We start from the raw sequence: 23,077 nt of genomic DNA, 5'->3' as shown, positions 1-23,077 counted from the left end.
CGTTTCTATAAACTTAATTTAAACTTACGTTTTACACCGTGCCTTGTTTCCCTTATGAAGATGCTTGTATGCTTTACTCGCTCGCTTCTTATTGTTTCGCTCCCTTTTCAATTGTTTAATGAATTTTTTGTTCTTCGCTGTTTGCGGCTCCTCCTTCATATCTCCCTACTGCGTTCACAGTCTTTTCACGTGATTACGTGGGAGGCGTGATGACGTGACACTCAACTCCTCCTCCCACGGCCATCGAGCTGCCGTCCATTACAGTATATTGTGAAAAAAGAGGTTCCAGTTATGACCATTACGCGTTGAATTTCGAAATGAAACCTGCCTAACTTTTGTAAGTTGCACCACCACTCTTGAAATTTCTGTACATGTAACAATTATCCATTCTCGTTTATAGGACATCTGCTAATTTTTTAGTCATCCTTCACTACATTTTGTGTATTACATCAACCTTTCTTCTGGTACAGTATTTACCTGACCATCTCAGCTTTTTTCCTAAACCAATTCTTATATTTCAGTGTTTCCTGGTGTGCCTGAACAGGTTTCTGACATTTATTAGTCTTCTTGCTATTTCTTTAAGATGAATGCTATGTTACCTTAAAATTATTCTTCCACAGAAGATGGCATGGCTCTACCTAACTTTCAGTTTTATTACTGGGCAGCAAATATACAAGCTATAAAAACCTGGATATTGACAAAAATAGGTTTGGTCCGCAATAGAAATAAAATCCTGCAGTAGTTCTCTATATTCCTTGCTTTATGCCCCAGTAAATACAAGTTATTGTCAATACACTAACAACCCAATTGTACTTCATTCACTCAGAATATGAAACCAATGAAGCAAGTACTTCAAGATAGAGAAGCTTTTTTCTGTGGCACCTCTGCAGGATAACCACCTTTTTCCACCCTCTCAAATGTACGCAGTTTTTAATGTTTAGAAAACATACAGGATTAACACTAGAATCCCTGAAGCCTACAAAAAAACTCATAATCCCAGGCCACCTTAAATTCCTTCACATTTCCCCATCGCCGTCTTTTGTTTTGTATATGTGTCAATCAGCACAAACAGCCTGTTGTCCCATCCCCCCCGCCTTGACGGAACTGAACTTGGGCAAAAAGTTCTCCCAGCTCAAATCTTGTTTGTCTCGGTGTGAGGTGCCTGGAGTTCAACAGGATCAATAATATATTGTTATTTGGAACACATGCATTTCATGTGTGTTCCGTGTTTTCAACAATCTATGTAAATGTAGGATGACAAGAAATGCAAGAAATGTTGAACACACAGCTAAAACAGAAACTTTTTTCATTTTATAGTATACATTTTATAGTACTAATGACAACATTTTGATATGAAGTGTATAATGTATGAAGACTGAAGTCCAAATATCAAATAAACACTTTCACAAAAGGTACAGATATAACAAAACAAGTGTGCTTTTATTCAAGAATATAACCAAAGATAAAGAAATTGGGTCAGAGAACAACTACTTGGGTGGTGCAGCGGTAAGAATTGCTAACTCATAATCAACAGGTTGCAGGTTCATTTCTGGCTGCCTCCCAGAATTTCCATTTTGAGTAGTGAGTTGCTCTTATTATTACTATCTTCTTATATAACTAGGGGGCTCCGCCCCCTGCTCGCTTCGCTCGCCAACCCCTGGTGTTGGGAATGACAATGAGCGCGATGTATGAATGAGATATAGAATAGTGTGACGGTGTAGATGATGCAAATAGAAAGCAAACAATAAAGTGTGTGGCACAGTGTAAAGGTTTATTTGAAAATTTCTTTGTACACGCCGTTTAAGTGTAAAAGGTAATTCCAGCTCAGAACTTGTAAGGTCAATGAAGATGGTTATTGTTGTGATCAGAGTCAAGTTTGTCAGAGCTTAGAAAGAGTTGTGTCTCTCCAGGAAGTAATGGAATGACTTGGGTATTTATGTTTTGCACATTAATATTTTTTGGACCTAATATAGTGCATTGTGTTAAAAGGGGCATTTGGTCTAATGAGATTGCTGTTCCAAATCTCTCTGTAACTAAGTTGTCGCAGATAAAGGCTTGAGGAATTGTAATAATATGTGGCTGAAGTCCATCTGTATTGGTGAGTGTACCATCTCTCAGTTGTAATAAGCAATTGTTATGATTTGGTTCTGGACATCGTATCTTTTTTACTAACTGTATCTTTTGAAAGCAATGCCAATTGTCTGCGTATTTTAAGGTGCACTGAACAATAGCTGAGTGCATGGCATCTGGAAGAATAGCTAAGCACTGTCTAAAATCTCCTCCTCATAAAAGTACCTTTCCTCCAAATCGAATATTATTATTCATAAACGTTTGTAGAAGTTTATGAATGGTGTTGAGTAAGTGACTTCATGCCATTGTATATTCATCAATAATTAACATTTTTTCAAGACGGATGTCACGTGCAGTGCCACCGTTAATGTTCATAGTGGATACCGATTTGTAGGATCTAATGTAGTTGATAAAGATTTCACTTTCAGGTACATCGTTAGTTAGAAGCTTTTGTAGATATTCAGTATATGAATGTAAAGAAGGCAGTCTAATTTGACCCTTTTGACAACAACGTGTAAATGTATTACTTGTATTGCCAGTTGTTTCTTCAGGGAAGTGAACTGAATGACAATGATTGCAAATGACATTCATTAATCCGAATGAATTTTCCTGGTGTATATTTTGCTTGTGCCGTTTGAGAGGCGCGTTGTTGCATGTGTAGTATTTGGGACGTGTTGTTTTGGAGCTGTAATCGATTTGCCTGTGCTGTGTGAGAAGCCTGTTGTAGCCTTCCTTGCCGTTAACGTATGTCTGAGATGGGAGGTGTTTCGTTTTGAATCCGTGACTGTTTCGATGCAGCACTTTGATTGATAGTTTGCGTCATGTGGATCTAGGATGTAGATTTGTGCATATTTGCGTTGTTGATTTGTTTCAGGGTGCACTGTTCCAATGCGATGCAGTATTTGTGCACATATGGGAAAGCAGTATGGGCCATTGCCTTTTGGTGGCCTGATATTTACTCCGTTAGATGCAAAAGCAAATTAACTATTGTAGGATGTAATGCAGTTCATAAAGTTTTTACTTTTAGGTACATCGTTAGTTAGAAGCTTTAGTTGAGCTTTGCGTTTTTGGAGTCGAGACATTTTTTCTTTTAGAAATATGGATAAGTAATAAGGAGTATTGCACTCACTGTTAATATGGAGCCTTTTCTGCGGTTAAACGGTTAATAGTGCCTTATTGTAATGAGATCCACCTATGCTGCATAGCCGTCTATTTTGTTGTTTCTTTCGTGTTCGTGTGTTTGTTCCTGTTATCCTTTCCTTTTCGTTTTGTACCCGTGACCGTGTATTCAAGACTTGTTTCTTTCTCAGCATGCGAAATATGGATAAGTAATAAAGGGGATCGCAGTCACTGTTAATATGTTTCCTTTTCTGCAGTTGAACGGTTAATAGTGCTTTATTGTAAAGAGATCCACCTATGCTGACACCTATGCTGTCTAGTGTGAAGGTGTTGACGTTCACTTTAGAATATGTGGCTTTGGGTGTCACTTCTTATGGATGTGTGTGTGGGTGAGGATTGTTGTTACGCGAGCGTCTTCTTTCTTTTTGTGTTCCTGTGTCTTGTTGAATCCCCCTCTTTGTGTGTGTCCCGTCCATTGCTTGTAGGGTCTGTGGGGTGGTTTTGTGTTCTTTTTTTTGTGTTCCATGGGCTTGTTGAATCCCCCTCTTGGTGTGTGTCCTGTCCGGTGCCTGTAGGGGGGGGTTGCCTTGCTGTTGTGCGCGAGCCTCTTTTTTTTTTTTTTTTTTTTTGGGTCTAGTTTCGTGTGCAATGTGTTTCGTGCTTTGCCTGCATTTGACTATTTTTTTATGTGCCTTTTCCTTTTTTCGGTGCTCCTTGCGCGTCATTTCTCCTTTTTTGTCTTTTTTCTGTGCTCACTCCTTTTTTCTGTGGTCTTGTCCGTCTCTCGCGGCTCCTCATCCGCCTCTCGCGGACTCTTTTTGCGCCTGCGCAGTACGTCTTTTTGCAGCTACGGCCCATGGCCGGATGTGCCTGCGTCCATCATCCGGTTTAGCATTCTCGGTTAGTAATATGGATACGCTACCATGGCTGTCCGTTTGACTGTCCAGGATTTTAAATCACCTGTAGCTTGCAAACCATTTAAACTAATTTGGTAAACACATACTATGTGAAGTCTTCTATCCACTTTTGGGGTAATGATTTACTTCCAAGGTTATTCCTCTTTTTATTTTTATTTTATTTTATTGTAGGATCAACTCGGCATCGGCTAGCAGGGCAGCAGTGCATGTGTACAAGTGCCGTTCTCATCCCTAACACGTTCACCGTCACTTCCCCTACTTCTTTATATCATAAATCCTTCTTGAGGCAGATTGAAGACTTAAGTGCCAGCTTAAGTGAAAAATTAAAGAAAGCATACTAAGTAATTGCAAGACAAACACTGACTTAATCAGTTTTAATGCGAAAAGATGCCACCGAAAGAAGAGAAGAAGCAGGCTGCTAGGGTGGAGAAAAGAAGAGCTGCTCAGGAAGCAGCAAGCGCATCAACCTTTCAGCAAACAAATGCTAAAGGTACAGAGAAAGTGTATGAAAACTAGGAATACTCAAGTCAAGTGTATTCACTGCATGTTATCATGCAGTGTACAGTTACTGGTTATACAGTAAAAGCATACATTTGATTTGAGTCTGTACTTTTCACAATACCTTGGCAAGCTCTGTAAGCCCTGCTGTTCCCATTGAAGGACATGCATGCATGTGGTAGATTGACTGGCAGGCTAACACCCGACTTGTCACTGTATCCAACTGGTGCCATCTTTCACCTTTACGCCTGGTGTAGCTGCATTGTTCTTATGTCTTAGTGAATGTTTCTTGCAGGGAGGGCTGTTGGGTGCATTATCCTGCTGAAAGAACCCACTTCCATCAGGAAATACCATTGCCGTAAAGGGGTATATGTGATCAACAACAATCTTTAGGTAGGTGTTACGTGTCAAAGTAACATCTAAATGAATTCCAGGACACAAAGTTTCCTAAGCAGAACATTGCTCAGAGCATCACACTGCCTCCTGCGACTTGCCTTCCAATAGTGCATCCTGCTGCCATCTCTTTCACAGACAAACAACACACATGCACCCAGATGTCCACATGATCTAACAGAAAACATGATTCATTAGTCAAGGCCACCTACTTCCATTGCTCCATGGTCTAGTTCTAAGGCTAATGTGCCCATTGTAGACTTGATATTTCTTTGTTTTTAAGATCATATAGATGTATTTGTTTTTTCTTTGTTACTTATTCTTTAATATTATTGCCTACTCTTATCTGTCTTTCTTTTCTCATAACTTTCTCTTTGACATCTTGTAAAGCACTTTGAGCTACATTGTTTTCTATGAAAATGTACTATATAAATAAATGTTGGTGTTATTGTTGCTTTCAGCAGTGAACAAGGGTCAGCATGCAGCCCCATATGACCTAGTCGTCTAGTCATCACAATTTGGCCATTGTCAAAGTCTACCATTCCTACTGTAGGGATGTTATTAGGCGGGTGATAAACAGTGCCTGGTCCTGCCAGACAAGAGAATATTTTCTTCTTGTGCTCTCAGAGTCTTTTAAATGCCATTTGTCATTCTCCAAATGGGAATTAAACACCCTGCCATAAACGCCTGATTGAAGGAGTGCTGCTTTCATCCTTCATTTTCATCCGACAGGTTCTCCCATTTCACCAAAGGACTTATGAAACTCTTATTAGTGTGACCATTGGGTTCTTGGTCACCACATTGAATAAGACCCTTCTTGGTTGATTAGTCAGTTTGGCTGGTTGGTCAAATCAAAGAAAAGTCCTGGCAGGTCGATGTTTCCTCCATTTCACAATTATTTAGGCTGTCGTGCTACTGGGACCACTAAAAGCTTTAGAAATGGTTTTATACCCTTCCTCTAATCTTTTCCTCACTACAGTTTGATCATGGAGGTCTGCAGGGTGTCCTTGGAATTAATGGTTTGGTTTTTGACCTGACATGCATGGTGAATTGTGGGACTTTCTATACATAGGTGTGTGCCTTTTCCGACTATGTCTAATGAATTCAGTTTGCTGCAGGGAGACTCCAATTCAAGTTCTAGGCACATCTCAAGGATAAGCAAACTTGTAGAGGCTTGCCTAAGAAGACACAAAGTTGCCAAAGGGTCTTCTTCAAAGTGCCAAATTAAGAGTCATAATATTTAGATTAATGGGAGATTTCAGTTTTTGATTTTTAATACATTTGCACTTTTTCATTATGGGTTATTGAGTGTAGATTAATGGATAAAAATAGCAAATATGTTAAATTAAAATTAAGCCTACAACAGAAAATATCATTTATTTAAGGCAGGTAAAATACAGTATGTATTATGATTAATGTGGCTATATACCTTTTTCTGCTGCACTTTTCTGTTTTATTTCAGCCTTAAGATAAATCAGAGAAATACAGTAAAGGAAAGGAATAGTCTCCTGCACATTAAATATAATGTAATAACAGATCACAACAATTATCAGTTCATGGCACAGCAACACTCTGCTGGGTATGGAGAACAGTTAGCTGAGTTCAGTCTCATTTTCTCATCTTCTGGGTCTCCCTTGGCTGTCCCAGGAACAAACCTCTAAAATGGTTCAGCAGGGATTTGCAGGGAAGAAATACATTAATTCCGTGGGCATATCAAAGAACCATCTTATAAAGTAGAGTGTCTTATAAAGGTTTTATTATGTCTTGTGTGATGCTGGAAAGTTATGTTTTGGAAATTTATTGACTTTATTACTTACCCGCTTTTTTATTTTTTATTTTTTTTAACAATTTAATTTTACAGAATGTCTCATAGCCCTTTTTATAATTAGTTTTAAAATGTAACATTGTTTTCTAATGGTATAGTGGAGTTGTTGAAGAAGAAGAATTGCAACCAGGAGAAGTTCAGTTTTTTACTTGGACCAACCCTGCTGCCGCCAGAAAACTATCCTGGCACTGCCCTGTGCAGTCTGGAGAGCTTAATTTGATAAAGGTAGAATACTTTTTATCTAATATTTTCAATGCTAATTTCTTATGCAAAGTAGTCCGTTATGAGTATCATTTAACTTATTAGAGAAAACACTATGTGGTGATTATAATAAAGTTGTTTTAACATGGATTTCTCAACTTATACCTCCAATGAGATATATTGCATGGAAAAAATAATTTAAAATATAATAACCTCCAAATTAGCATTAATATGAAATTTAGGATTGTGACTGATAATTTTAATGGTTGTATCATTCTCTTCAACTACAGGATGAATGTGGGCAATTTTCTTATAATCAGGCTACTCAGATTCACTGGGTCACCTTTTTAGATGGACGCCAGAGAGTCCTCCTTTTCACAGAAGATGTTGCCATTGTTAGTAAAGCAAGACAAGCAGAAGAGTTGGAGCAGTTTGAAAAAGAGATATGCATTTCTCTTCAAAATGTAGGACTTTCTCTAGTCAACAATGAAAACAAACAAGAAATCTCTTATGTTGGAGTGACCAGGTACCTTTAATTTTTATAGCATAAAATCCAAGGTCAATGTGCTAGTCTATTTTTGCCTGTTAATTTATCTGTTTATATATTTTTTGATAGGTGAAACTTTTTTATTTTAAATGGATTCATATTTTCTCTTCAGACTTTGTAGCAAAAGTATATTAGCATGGTATAAAAGTTCCACAACTCTGAGTTTATTCATTCTTTCTGTTCATAGATTTGTCTTCAGGTATTCTGTTTTCTTCCCCATATCCCAAATATTTATGTGTTAGGTTCATTGATGACCTAGTGAATTGGTGTTAGATTAAGTGTCAGTGTGTCTTGCAGTGTGTATGGTTTGCCCCACTTAGTTCTTAGCCATTGCTTTCATTTTGATGCTACTAATTTAGGGCGGAGTGTTGGCTTTGTGGCTAAGGATCTGTACTGGTATCTGGAAGGTTGCTGGGTCAAATCCTGTTCCTGCCAGAAGGAGTCTTACTCCATTGGGCCCTTAAGCAAGACCCTTAAACTGAAAATTTCTCCAAGGGCAACTTTTATATTGCTAGGGTGCTATACAGTGGCTGACACTGCACTCTGACCCCCCCAAGCATCATGCGAAAAGACAATTTCCCATTGGGGATTAGTAAGATATAATAAAAAAGGCTTTGATTCCCTGTGATCCTGAAGTGGATTAAGTGGAGTCGCAAATGGATGGATCCCTGGACTGTACTGTATAATAGCCATAAATGCTTTCACCAAAAGTATTAACCATTCCAGCTAGCACACAGGTTAACAAGCCATTATATGCATTCTATAACCTCACAATTATTGCACTAAAAGTAACTTTAAGATAATATTTTCTCGTCAACAGATATGGCTGTTTAAGGTAAAATTAATGTAGAGCAAAGCCAAGCAAAATGACACCTTTTATTGGCTAACTAAAAAGATTACAATGTGCAAGCTTTCCAGGCAACACAGGCCCCTTCTTCAGGCAAGAAGGGGCCTGTGTTGCCTCGAAAGCTTGCATATTGTAATCTTTTTAGTTAGCCAATAAAAGGTGTCATTCATTTTGCTTGGCTTTTCTCTACATTCATAATGGATAACACGGTACAACACTCTAGTACTACAGGTAAAATTAATATAATTCTTTAAACATTTCTTGAAGGTTTAATAGCATTTGCGTTCCTTTAACAAATCACTCCAGATTTTGCAAAACAATAACTGGATGGACTTTTTAAACTCTTTTAGTTATGGCCACTATCAGTATCTTAACATCAGTAAATCAACTGGTTTATGCTGTTTTTTTATCTGTTTATTCTTTATATTTTATAAAGACTATGATTGATGACTGAAATAATATTTTTAGTAGAAAGTTTTCTTTTTTTCTCTTCCTGAAACAATGCATTTTTGAAAAATCACTTTCTCAGGAAGCATGCACCCTCTGGTGGAGACATTATTTATGATCCATGGAGATTTCTTTACCAGTATTCAAATCAATATTTCTTCTATTCAGTGCATCATACCTATTCTTTATTCAACTACTTTTTTGCCAGTAGAATCCTTGCTTTTCTTGATCTAGTCTTGTCATTGTTTTTTTTTTACTACACTCCTCTTTATTTGTAGCTTAAAATTTTAAACAGCAGGTTTCCCAATTGAAACTTAGCTCTATATTATTTATTTCCACATATTTTTTGATGAAAGTAATGTTTTTTACAAATATCAAACAACACAGATTGGTAAACATTTAAGGAATACTTGAGATATTCACTGGCTCCTTCCTTGGCCTTTCTCCTGTGCCCCTGCCACAGTGAGATAAGGCACAATTCCTTTAATGTGGTCCTTCCCACTCTCATCTGCCTCATTCACAGCCTGCGCATTCATACTGCCAGCTTTCCCTCACTTGGGGTCAGAAGCAACACCATCTGCCTCACTTTGCCTAACTCTGTAATCCAATTCAAGCAAAGATCCTTAAGTAGAGTCTCTGGTGGCGACATGCTCAGGCCAATGGATTTTAGCTGAGGAGAAGGTTCCTGCAAGTAGGTGCTCTTTATCCATGGTCTCCGTTCCACTATCTGCACCGGTTCCACTCATGGCTGGATGCAAACCCTAATGATACCGATATGTGGCATTTCTTTTTTCCCGCTTCTACCCTATTTCTGATCTGTATTTTTATTTGTAAAGACATTGCTTTATTTTTTTTATGACATAAGGTAAATTTATAGGGTAGTACTTTATACAACTTTTAAAATAACTACATGTGGAACAAGTAAGCGCTTAAGTATAGTACCTTTGGATTCTACAGTATGCACAATATTAATAACTATACAGTGTAGTCTAGAGATGTACAATGACTACATGCTGATTTTGTTCTAAAGGAGCTTTATTCTTAAAGGGCCCATTAAAATTCTAAAACCCACTTAAATCCAGTTAAAGTGTGTAAGGGTGCTGGAATCTATCTTGGATAACTGGGGACAAATTCAGGAACCATTCCCGGACAGGATGACCATCCATCACAGAACCTGCTCACAAGCACAATTAATCAGGGCTGACTCAGAGTCACCAGTTAACCCTAACGTGAACATCTTTGGAAATGTGGGAGGAAAATCCTAGCAAATAGAGTGAGAATAAGCCAACTTCACAGAAACAACAACTGGGCAAGGGTTTCAAACCTAGGATGCTGGATCCATGAAACAGCAGTGGTAATCACTGTGCTACTGTGCCATCTTATTTATGCATATCGTTTAGTTTATTTGTGAACATTTTAACAACATTTTGTTTTTTCCACATTTTAATTTTTGAATTTAACATATTCTTGAAAAGCAATGATTAAAATATTAATTGTACTTATCTAATGTAGCAAGAGGTAGAACACGTGTCATGTTCCCTTTGAACTGTTACCTCTCTTTTTAAGGTACACTTCACAGAAGCGAATTACACTGGTCTACAAAAAATATTTTTTGTTTGCTACTGGGAGCTTCAGACCATCTCTCTATTAAGTTTTTTACACTGATTTCATATATAAAATCGGAATTAAGACAGCACATCAGATTTTTGAGATACACATCATTGCCATTTTAACACTTTTGAATAACAATATAATATATCAACACGATATCTGGAGTTTGAACTCTGTCCCACCAAAATTGTTTTGATGTGTTTCTTCTGAAAACAACCCAGAAGACGATACCAGAGACACTTTAAAACATGTTTATGTCAATTTACCTACATATAAAAGCAAGGTCAGTGTGCTCAAAATTGTCTGAGGCACTCGCTTTTGCGCGCTTGTACTGCACATCCATCTCTCGTTGAATGAACCAACAGTAGTCACCCATCACGCTCAGAGTAAATTTTCCCGGATATTGGTTTTCCGTCACCTTTGTATCTTGATGAAATCTTTCCCCATGTTCATCTGTGACATCGCTTAGATTTGGTGGAAAAAAGTCTAGATGAGAATGTAAAAAATGCGTCTTCAGTGACATTCTGGCTCCCATAAGCTGATACACTTTCAGCAGGTTCTCGACACGCTCAGCATAATTCTCTGCACTGTGACTGTCAAGAAAATTCCGGACAACCCGCATGAATGAGGGTGCTGATTCAGTTGGCTTCAGTTTCCTTTAGAACTCATCGTCAAGCATCAGTTCACGGATTTCAGGGCCAACAAAAACACCTTCCTTAATTTTGGCTTCGCTTTTATCAAAACCAAACTTATTTTTTAAATGCTGAAACGCATCGCCTTTACTGTCCAGTCACCCTAGTTGTCCAAGACCTGGAACATTCTAACTAAAAAATGGGACGTGCTGGATGAAAACAGTTTTCAGATTTGAGTCAGCAAGTGAAATTTGTTAAAGTACAGGTAAAAGAATCCCAGTAGCAAAATGCTTGCTAACCAGTGTTATTCACCTAATTTATAAGAAAAGGTTTGACTCAAATTCAGGTTTCTTGGTGAAAAATTCTGTTTTGTAATCCCAGTCCTTATGTCCTGCGCTGACAGCATTGTTACTCTTTTGCTTAGTCAGAAGTGATGTATTTTGAGGATTTTGCACGTTTTTCAGAGTGAATGCTATCGCAAATATGTTATTCATATGCACCATTGTTACACGGTTGAAATTACATGCAAAGTTGAACTGTATAAAGAGAAAATTCAGCCAGAATTAAAAATTACATAGTAATTTTCAAATCTTTAGGAAAGAGAAATACACAATTTTAGGTTCAGTTGTTCCTCTAATGGTGTGAAAAGTCTTCCTTTCAGTTGAAGTTTCAAAACTTTACAGAAGACAGAATATTTTGGCAGATTTAGTTCTTCTTGTATTGTTTTTCCCAGTGAAAAATGTGAAAGTTATATTGAGGAAACTTTTATTTTAAATATTTGACATATTTCAGTTTTGAAGCTTGCTGTTTAATGTTACAGTAGCACCCCAATGCAAAACATTTTGAATGTTTTTCTTTCTTTGTCATTAGCTCTGGAGTTGTTTGGGAGATGAAATCTAAGAATCGATGGAAATCATTTAATCAGAAAAATATACATCTGTTAGAACAAGCCTATCAAAAACATGTTTCTGAAAAAAACAGCAGCGAGAGCAGTTGGATAAAAGTGGGAAACAATTTTGAGGTATTTGCACAAGATTTTTTATTTATTTGTATGGAACTGATCTAAATGAACACCATCTGCTCCTTATTGACCCATTGTCTGAAAAGATCTTCAATAAGACATTAGCAGTGATCAAAAAGGTAAGGACAGAAACTTTGAATGTTTCTATTCCTTTGCACAATGGGGCAGAAGCCTAACCTGCCAAGAGCAAGCACATAGGAGGAACCAAACCAAGATGGAACACCACACTATTGCAAGACGTGGTCATTAAGACCTCACTGCTTATTAATTTTGAAGCAGTTTATAGATACAAGTTAACCTAACATGAAACTTGTTCGGATATGGAAGGGGTTTGCTTAAATGTGGGTGTGAAATGCACACCAGCTTTCTTCATTTATAGTGATGGGAGCACAAGCAGTGCAGCCTCTTTGTGTCAACCACCCATCAGTATGGTTGCTAACTGCACGCACCAAAGTAGTATTGAAAAGATTTATGGAACTGTACTAATGATTTATTTACACAAGTCGATGATTTAAAAAAAAACACAATACAAAAACTACATAATCTAACACAAGGAGGAAGAAAGATCACATATAAACAGGGCAAGCCAGCAGAGTCCAAAAACAAGCAAAAGGTTAAGAACTTAGATACCCAAACAATAATAAATCACCACACAGAATGTAAATATTAGATTAGATTATTTATTTATAAAAGCACATTTAAAACAACAGAGGTTGCGCCTAAGTGCTGTACAAAAAAGCATTAAAATAAAGACAATACAAACGATCACATGCAAAAGCAGATTAATAAAACAACCAATTGTAACATAAACCACAATTCCATCATACACAATGAAAGACAGAAGAAAACAAGTAGGTCTTAAGCCGACTTTTAAAAACCTCGATCGAGGATGAAGGCCTGATGTGCAGAGGCAAGTCATTCCAAAGCCTAGGAGCAACAACTGAAAAAGCTCTGTTCCTCTAGACTTTAGCTGAGATTTTGGCACTACAAGAAGCAGTCATCCAGGTGACCTCACTGCTCTTGGTGGCACATAGGGTTGAAGGAGGTCACAGATATATTTTGGAGCGAGACCATGCAAGGCTTTAAAAATAAACAAGATTTTAAAATCAATGTAACACCTCACCGGTAGCCAGTGGAGAGAGGCTAAAATGGGGGAGATGTGATCCCTTTTTCTCGACCCAATCAAAAATCTAACAGCCGCATTCTGAACCAGCTGAAGGCGTGACAGAGCAGATTTTGGCAGACCCACATATAAGGAATTACAATAATCTAGTCGAGATGTAATAAAGGCATGAATGACTGTTTCCAAGTCCTTCTGTGATAGAAAGGATTTTAGTTTAGAAATTTGCCTCAGCTGTTAAAAACTGGACTTTACTACCATGGAGATTTGTTTTTCAAAACTTAGTGATGACTCAAAGATGATACCTAGGTTTCTGACATCATTATGAACCATTGCTGCCAAAGGTCCTAAGTGCATGCCGATTTCAACTGCAGATGTGGTAGGACCAAAAATAATGAGTTTTATTTTAACAAATATGGCAAACTGAATTATCCATTTAGGGAAACAAAGTTTATCTTCACCATGTCATTTACAGCACATAAACAGGGCAAAAAAAACAAAACACATTCCAAAATTACACTACGTGGCAGATTCATTGAAGGGAGCATTTACTGTATTTAGCATTTCAGACAAAGTCTACAGACATGGGCATCCAGAAGATACTAGTGAGAGGAAATTCACTGTACAAGGTTCACAGAACACCCCTCTCTAGCGGCAGTCTTTTACTGCACTGTGTTCATTTTGGCAGTTGTTCCTTTTCTCGTATGCAGTAGTAACTTCTGAAAGCTTTGTTTCTACCACTTTTTCCATCAATAGTTGTCTTATCATTCACAGGTCTTCCTATGGCTAATTATTTAAATGACACCCACTATTGTTTGTAGTCCAGGTCATGGCTGTCGCTATATAAAGCATGCTGTTTTTTTTCTTGTTCATTATGGAAGTAATTCTTACCACTTTCATTGTCCTCACTGTTTTATTTAAACCAGAACAAGCAACTCATCTAAAAGTGTGGGCTTAATCCACAATTATGATAAAATAATTCCTCTGAATTTAATGACAAGGGTATTTCACAGATCTGTGGATATTGTCTTATTTACGATTTTTCCACATGAGCAAAATTCAAAGAATAAAAGGCCAACAAGAGTATGTAAAACTTTTATTTTTGAATCCCAAAGTCTACCAAGTTCAGTGATTAGAAATCTGTCTGTAAATGGAATAAACGTCTTGAAATTAAATGAAGAAGGCATCCTTAAAAAAGTTAAGAGGAAAAATGAAAATAAACAATGTACATATAGTATATACGTTGCCTATCAAAATATGTTTTATTATATAAAATACTAATGTTACACATCATCTGCACCTTGGCGGATTACAACCTGAATTGTTACATTAGTTCAGCAGTTTGTGTTTATTTGGAGCGGCTAAAATGAGAACACAGTTTTATTTGAAAAATTAAATATTAAAAAGAAAAGCATTTCTACACAATTATATATTAAAACCAGAATGATAACATACAACATTTTGATATTAATTCCCTGAGTATCCAACAAATACGAACAAAATAAAGCCATGAACGCAGAGAGGTTAGTGTATCATCATGTGGTCTTTCACAATATGTAAAATGAAGGAAAATTAAAATTACAAAAAAAAAAAAAAAAAAACTCTAGAAAAATATTGCCAAATTGGTAAACAAATTGGAGCTCTAGATGGGCTTTTGCCAATGTTTGAAACATAGTACTCAATTAAAGCACCATCCGAGTTCCCCCAATTTATGTCCTTTGCTGCGCAGTAAGCATTACAAGGCTACAGACATGGATGAGAGGGGCTGGAGCAAATATATATTTAAGGACAGGCACCGGGTGGATCCACAACTCACTCCTCATAATTTGGAAGAACATGTCAGTTTCAGACACACATGGAGACCAGACCAGGTCCCAAACCTCTAGATTCCTAATACTGTTTTTTGATGACCCAGTGTACAGTATATGCATTGGTTTTTTTAAGCACCGCAACATTGATTTTAAATGGATTTTGCAACTCAAACTGTTATCACTGAAATATCACTGTGGTATGAGGACAAGAGCACAGGTCATCAATCAAAGGCTAATATATTTACTTTAGCAAGGATACTTAATTACTCTTTTTGAAAGATCTTAAAGACTGCAGTTGTAGTCTGCAACTTGTTTAAAAAAATTTCAGATAGGACTTCAGATCTCTCATTAAAAAAATTACAGTTATACACATCCAAATGTATTGAAAACTATGGCTCTTGAAAGACTCTTTTTAAATGAACATGAAATCCCCCAGTTTCATCCTGCATAGAAGAGCTGGATGCACCTCTGATCCTTTCTGAGATTGAAGGTACTATCAGGTGTTCACAGGGTGTGAAAGCTGCACACCCAGATGGACACAGGAGAAGTTTATATTGGGAAAGAAAAAAAAATCAAAGTCCATTAATGCTAGTTTTGTTTAAGGAACTTAGTCTGATCACTTAATCTAATCACTGAGTACATTAATGCTACTTTTGTTCATGGAAGCTAAAGAATACAGCCTTCTATGTATATATCACTTTTATTTTCTCATCTACTACTCAGTTTTATACTTTTTCCTCTTTCTTTTAGTTGTTATGCTTTGTGGTCCTGTGGATTTAAGAAAAGTGTGTAAAAATGCATTATTATCATTAAAACATTACAATAGGAATCAATCATACGTTGTAAAGTAAATAAATAAAAAATCACCAGAATGAAAACTCTACAGACCAGTTTCATTAGTGAACAATACTGTTAAAATTTTGGCAACACCAATAACACAAAGAATAACAAAAACTTCTTTCATGCATAATTTTGCAAGATTTATTATGGGAAGGCATATATACTATCAAGTTTTTGTTAGATGTTTAATATGATGTATTCTTTTACAGCCATTGAACTTCCTGAGCCCATGTTATTGCTTAATGCATAAAAAAGCTTTTCATTTAATCAATGTGGCTGTCTATTTACTGTGGTACATAAATCTGGGCTTGGCCTATTATAATCTAGAACAGTAACATTTGTGTGTGTGAAGTATATAGATGGAATATTTTGTTTTATAGAGCAGAACCAGACATGTCTGCCCTAATTTATTAGTACTATTTACTATTGCTACTTGGACTCCATATTCATAAGTATGTGGATATTCATTAAATTTATTATTTATGTATTATTATTATTATTCAATAAAATTATAATAATGAGATCGTAGGTACAAATTATGAAAAAATAAGAAAAATGTTTGTGAAAATTGTGAGAAAGTAAGTCACAATAATGGGATACTGAAATTGAGATTATGGCATAGTAAGACATACTGATGAGGTACCATGTCAAAATTATGACATACTGTAGTAAGTCATAAATATATAGATCTTTTGAAATTTTTTTTTTTTGGCTAAGAAGTATATTTTGGTTTTTTCCTTTCGGTAAAACAACATCTCAGCACATGTTCAACCGAAGTGTACTTGTTTTAATTGAGCTTCTTGTTCACTAAGCTAGTTACATTACATGTACAACAGAAAAGCATACTATTATTATTTATTTACATTAATGGGATTTCTTTATTTAAGTGCAGAATAATTGCTAACAATGTAATATTTATTGAATAATATATTCTGTGTCAGAATAGGAACCTAAAATTTAGCGACAACATAAGCAGTCATTTTCCTCACTTCACACTTTTACATGTATTCTGTTTTAACACTAGAATTACCAGAGCCTACGAAAAAACCCGTAGATCCGGCCCACCTTAAATCGCTTCTTAAATCCGTTCACACCTCTCCGCCAGCATCCTTTGTCCTCTAAATGTGCTGATAAAAGACAAGCTGCCAGCAGCCAGCTATTCCATCCTCTCACCGACTTAGAACATGCGCGAAGTTTTCCCAGCTCATGCCTTGATTGATTATCTGGGAGTGAAGTGGAGTTTTAGACTGGAAATAATAGATCGTTATTTGGAACACACGCATTTCATGCGTGTTCCGTTTCTACAGTAATCTGTGTAAACACATTGTTAAAACAGAAACTTTTTCATATTTTAGTAATAAATGTTACCAGATGTAGTAGGCATAAACAATAGAATGTGTAAAACCCGAGTTGCAAAGATCAAATAAACACTTTCACAAAAGCTTCAAGGAGGATACACCAGTTTCCGTGGCGTAGCGCTCTAAGTTTTGCTTCTTAGAGCACAGCAGCTTTGCCGTGCCTCACACACCTGAGTTCGATTCCCCGCTGGGGATAAACTGTTGCTTTTTTTTTCTTTTTAACCTCAAACGGACATAAAATTTATAAATTGGTATGCACTGTCAGTTAATGAGATCGTTATATTTTCATATGGGATGCTCCTTTTAAAATATTTTTTTAACAATTGAGACTGCAATTAACATGAACAACTGTCCCTAAAACTGTTATTTTTAAGATCCATAACACACAAACAGACAGAGCACTGCGTAATAGAGAGACAGACAGACAGGCAGAGATATATAAATAAACAGGGAAGCCACATGTACTGAAAGAAAAAAAAGATCAACATGCGCATTGTTCCTGCAGCACTGAATAAGCTCATGTACTCTAACATCACCCCTCCCCCCAATACGCAAACCAACTGTAATCAAGAGTCCTGGTTCGATCCCCACTCACTCCTATATTTGCCGTTTTCAGTAGTAAGCTGCTCTTTTTGTTAATATTATACAGTACATACATGCACTTCGTTTGCATCTGTACTTGTGCTGTTACTTAGAGAGTCAGATGGGGTGAGGGGTGATGTTAGAGCACGTGAGCTTATTCAGTGCTGCAGGAACAACGCGCATGTTGATCTTTTTTTTCTTTCAGTACATGTGCCTTCCCTGTTTATTTATATATCTCTGCCTGTCTGTCTCTCTATTACGCAGTGCTCTGTCTGTCTGTGTGTTATGGATCTTAAAAATAACAGTTTTAGGGACAGTTGTTCATGTTAATTGCAGTCTCAATTGTTAAAAAAAATATTTTAAAAGGAGCATCCCATATGAAAATATAACGATCTCATTAACTGACAGTGCATACCAATTTATAAATTTTATGTCCGTTTGAGGTTAAAAAGAAAAAAAAAAGCAACACTTTATCCCCAGCGGGGAATCGAACTTAGGTCTGTGAGGCACAGCAAAAGTGATCTGAAAGGCAAATCTTAGCGCGCTACGCCACGGAAACTGGTGTAGCATCCTTGAAGCTTTTGTGAAAGTGCTTATTTGATCTTTGGAACCCGGGCTTTACACATTCTATAGTTTATGCCTACATTTTGTAACATTTATTACTAAAATATGAAAAAGTTTCTGTTCTAACAATGTGTTTACACAGATTACTGTAGAAACGGAACACGCATGAAATGCGTGTGTTCCAAATAACGATTTATTATTTCCAGTCTAAAACTCCACTTCACTCCCAGATAATCAATCAAGGCATGAGCTGGGAAAACTTTGTGCACGTTCTAAGTCGTGGGGGGATGGAATAGCCGGCTGCTGGCAGCTTGTCTTTTATCAGCACATCTAGAGGACAAAGGATGCTGGCGGAGAGGTGTGAACGGATTTAAGAAGCGATTTAAGGTGGGCCGGATCTACGAGTTTTTTTTGTAGGCTCTGGTAATTCTAGTGTTAAAGGATCAGGCAGAACTAGTTTCTGAAGAAAATTTTAAATATCTTTTAAATATCATTATTTCAGGTAAATTTTGACAGAATTCCCATGGAGATGCGCAGTCCAGTTTCATGCAGTATTCGTCGAAATTTTCTCTCTGGAATTCAGATGGAGTTTAAACAGTCACAACACCAAAGAAGCTTGCGAGCTCAGCTGTACTGGCTTCAGGTAATAATGGTTTTTTTTCTTTTTCTTTCTTTTTTTTTTTTTTCTTAAACATTTAACACATTGAATACATATTTTTTTATAGCCAGTCCGTTTATTTTGGTTAGGATTTAATGACTTCTTACTCTTCCATTTCCTTCTCTTATAGCTTCCATTTTCTTCTCTTCTCAGGAATCATCTCAGTACTGAAGAATATAATTTACTCATAGCAGTTAGAACACAATAATTAATTTATAATAAAACTGGAAAACTTATTGATAATCAGGTCAAATCAAAAATTGTGTTAATTCGACAGATTTTCTTATGCTTTTGCTACATTATCAGACATCACCTTTATTGTACATCTTTGAGAAGGCTATAAACCCATTAAACCATAAAATCTTATTTGATTCATAGTATAAGTGTTATACTTTATCAATATAAAGTCGATGTATTGTCTTTTACCATTTTTTGGTATAATTAAAATTTTTAACTGTACAGTACAGTAGTTTAGTCTTAGTAAATTTGTATTCAGTCATAGTACAGCACTCAAGGAAAACGGACTTAAGGGCTATTTTATTTTATTTTGAATAAATATTTCATTTCTGTTACCCAACCATTACATTACTAACAATGGTAAACTGAAAAAGCAGCAGCTGAATATGGATACATGAAATTAATACCTATATAAAATGATTCTTATTACGGTGTGGTTGAGTATAGGCACACAACCCTGTGCAATTGGCATTTTATCAATAAAAGTATTGTACTATATCTGATAATCTTTTGCCATCCAGGCCTGGCACAATTGTAAGGTACCCATCCCCAGAGCAACAGCAAAAAGAAAAATAAGTGATCTGGAAAAATGGGTAACCAAAGCTATTTCCTGACTAGCCACGATCACAAATGCAGAACACCCTGACAGTAATAAAGTACAAAAATGAGAAATGTATTGCAATCAACTGAGAAAAACAAAATCTCAACACCTACCCTATTTACAATATCCCTGGGCTGCACCACATCCTCTCCTAGATGAAAAGACTGATGAAAGACTGACAGCAGCTGTATAGAGAGTTTGGAGAAGAAATAAAACATGCACTTTGAAAGTCCGTTAAATATAATTAAGCCTTCCTTTGTCAGTAACTTACTTTTATTACTCCCTTAGTATAATATTATTAGACTTCATTATATCATCCCAGTCTTAAAAATAAATATTGATGGTAAAGTCTACAAAGCTAATTAAAGATAATTCAGGAATTCTGGTCAAGGGATTAGGGTAGTGGATTTTAAATCACAAGGCTACCAGATCTGTTCCCACTTCTGACTTACGTTGCAAGTCAGAGTCACTTAATTCATCTGCCTGCAGCCTCGTTATAAAAATCCAGTTCTTGGACACAACTTTAGAAGAGACAGTAGGCTTCTCTTAAAGAAAAATATCAACCAAAGATTTGATCTGATGGCCATTAATTGGAAAATTGCACACAAAGGATTTTACAGCACTTAAGAAAAATATTCTAAGAAAGGTACTCTTTCCTTTTTGGCCTCATACACCTGTGTCTTGATCTGAAGGAAAAGCTCAACAATCATTTAATTTTGTGAGTTCTAAAGGTAGTAGTTATTTATATAGTATTTGTTTTAATAGTTAGCATTGCTTGACCGATCATAAATGACATTAGTGTTCAGTGTGGCCTAATGGCTAAGAATTTGGATTGTAAACCGTGTTCACTCTATTTCTGACTACCTTGAACTTACAGTAAACACATTCCCGAGCCAGAAGATAAAAATATGAAAACAGTTGTACTGTAGTCTGTAATTTGCTTTGGTCATACAAATCAGCTGAACAAATACTGTAAATTTAATTACATTTATATAACTCGGCCAAGATAATCTGAGAAAAAATGAAGCAGTTGCATTTACATTGATGTAGTTGCTAAATACATAGCTACTAAGTATAGTTAAAGGGTATCTTCTAGTCTCAATTATGCGTAAAGTAGTCAGCCTTTTTCTCTAAAACTTGTATTTTTTAACCTTATTTCAGTTTTAATATTTGTTAACCTCCTATGTCTCTCTTTGCATTTACTGTTGTCAGAATATTTCATATATTGAAATGAGTGAACATGGTCAGAGTAACTACTACTATCCAAACAGAAAAAGCTAACAAAAACCAAATCAATATGAGTGAAGTACATTTTAAAAATGATGTGTTAAAAATTAATTGTGAATAAAAATGTCAGAAAAAGAGGTAAAATGATAACTAAAGTCTCTTATTAACAATTTCTGCAAATTCTAAGTCAGTTCTAAGAACCACTTTTTATAAATTAAGCAACTGCAAATACACAAGTAATCACCTTTGACATCTTTTTTTTTTTTCTTTTTTGCCTTTAATCAGGTGGATAACCAAATGTGTGGAGCTATTTTTCCAATTGTATTTCATCCTGTGCCTCCCCCAAAATCAATTGCTTTAGATTCAGGTACTTAAGCTATACCATTTACTGAAAATCTTTGTCAACATTAATTTTCATATGTGCTAATGCAAATCTTTTTCTTTTGTTCCAGAACCAAAGCCATTTATTGATGTTAGCATTATTATTCGTTTTAATGAGCACAGTCAAGTAATGCAGTTTAAGTGAGTATGTGATACGTTCTGTTGTGTTGCTGCTTGATACAGTGTAACTTGTGAGAATCTACTGTATATAATTAGAGTTTTACCTGTGATTAGTTTATATCAAAGAATGGTGTTCAAATCATCAAAAATTGAAGTCATAGTTCTAATATTCACTGTTTTTAATAAATTGAAATGTTGTTAAATAAATGTTCTTTTAAATCTTAAGGTACTTTATGGCCCTTATTCAAGAAATGGCGTTGAAGGTTGATCAAGGATTTCTGGGGGCCATTTCTGAATTGTTATCTTCAACAGTAGATCCACAAGCTGCAAAACAAAAGGTATGGCACTTTAATTGAATTTGTTGTGAGCAAGAAAGTGTTTAATTCAGAGAAAAACATTTAAATATGTGGAAGTATCTAGTTTATTTATTTAGTCTTAAGGAAGTAGACATTGCTGCGGTTTACTGTTCTTTAATAATTACTGTGTATTTTCACTGCTAAATATGCATATTATCCCCAGTGTACTTGGACACATACTGATTTATTGGTCTGTCTTTACTTAATTGATATCTTTGAGCACTTTGCAGAGGCTTAATGTAATTTTAAAAGTTTTGTTTTTTATAGAGGTAATTTCCTTAGTCTTTCATAGTAGGAGGTGTCTTAATGGTTTCATAGTATATGCAGTGTTTCTGAAATGACTATAAAGGAGCTTTATTACATTTTTATATAAATCCTTGGGTATACAGTATGTACGTGTTATCCAAAGTAATTTTAATAATGAATATAATCTGTAAATTAAAATTTTAAAATGAAGAGTAATACCACGTGTGTAACTATTTGTGGCTATTGTTTAACAACATAATAAATATGGGGATTAAAGTTGCAAGAGGAGTTGCATGTAGGAGTCAAGACAAGTAAAAATATCAAATTTAGTTGGTGATTGCATTCTAAGTTGGTCTGAAGCTGTTTAGATTCCTGTGAAGCCTGTTGTAATATCCTTGGTCACAAGGCATGAACCAGTCTCAGACAGGATGCCAGTCCCATTTCCAGTGCATTGCAGGCTATGCATTAAGCCATTTAATCATTTTTGGAAGAAATTTGCAGTAAGAGAAGTGTTAAAATATAACTGTATGTATCCTTGAGGTGCTTGATTATCCATCAACTGTACATCTCTATTAATTGATTACAGATCAATTTAGAGTCATCAGTTAACCTAATCTGGACATCTAAGTAACCATAAAAATGTTTAGTACTAAATACTGATCTATTGTGCTGCTTGGTTCTTTATTATATTTTATATATTATATTTATTATATCTAAGTTTTTATTATATCTAATTTGCCTGATAGTAGTATTACATAATGTTTCTTGTTATTATATAAAAAATAATGTGCTCTGAATTAACATAGTATGAGAGAGTGTGGAAGTGTGCCCTGCATAGTATCTCATCC

At 35.9% G+C, this 23,077-nt stretch overlaps 1 protein-coding gene across 1 annotated transcript in view; it reads left to right on the top strand.

Moving 5' to 3' along the window:
* Positions 1-23,077, top strand: part of vps13c (vacuolar protein sorting 13 homolog C) — a 608,306-nt gene that overhangs the window by 543,968 nt on the left and 41,261 nt on the right. The window contains exons 66-72 of the mRNA XM_051920790.1: positions 6,921-7,047; positions 7,314-7,549; positions 11,978-12,128; positions 18,906-19,046; positions 21,412-21,493; positions 21,579-21,648; positions 21,854-21,965. Coding sequence (XP_051776750.1) covers positions 6,921-7,047; positions 7,314-7,549; positions 11,978-12,128; positions 18,906-19,046; positions 21,412-21,493; positions 21,579-21,648; positions 21,854-21,965 — 919 coding nt within the window. The remainder of the gene's footprint in view (positions 1-6,920; positions 7,048-7,313; positions 7,550-11,977; positions 12,129-18,905; positions 19,047-21,411; positions 21,494-21,578; positions 21,649-21,853; positions 21,966-23,077) is intronic.

Source organism: Erpetoichthys calabaricus, chromosome 17 (genome assembly GCF_900747795.2).
Source record: "Erpetoichthys calabaricus chromosome 17, fErpCal1.3, whole genome shotgun sequence".
Lineage (NCBI taxonomy): Eukaryota > Metazoa > Chordata > Cladistia > Polypteriformes > Polypteridae > Erpetoichthys > Erpetoichthys calabaricus.
Note: the sequence above shows the minus strand (reverse complement) of the source record. Positions and strands in the feature narration are given on the sequence as shown.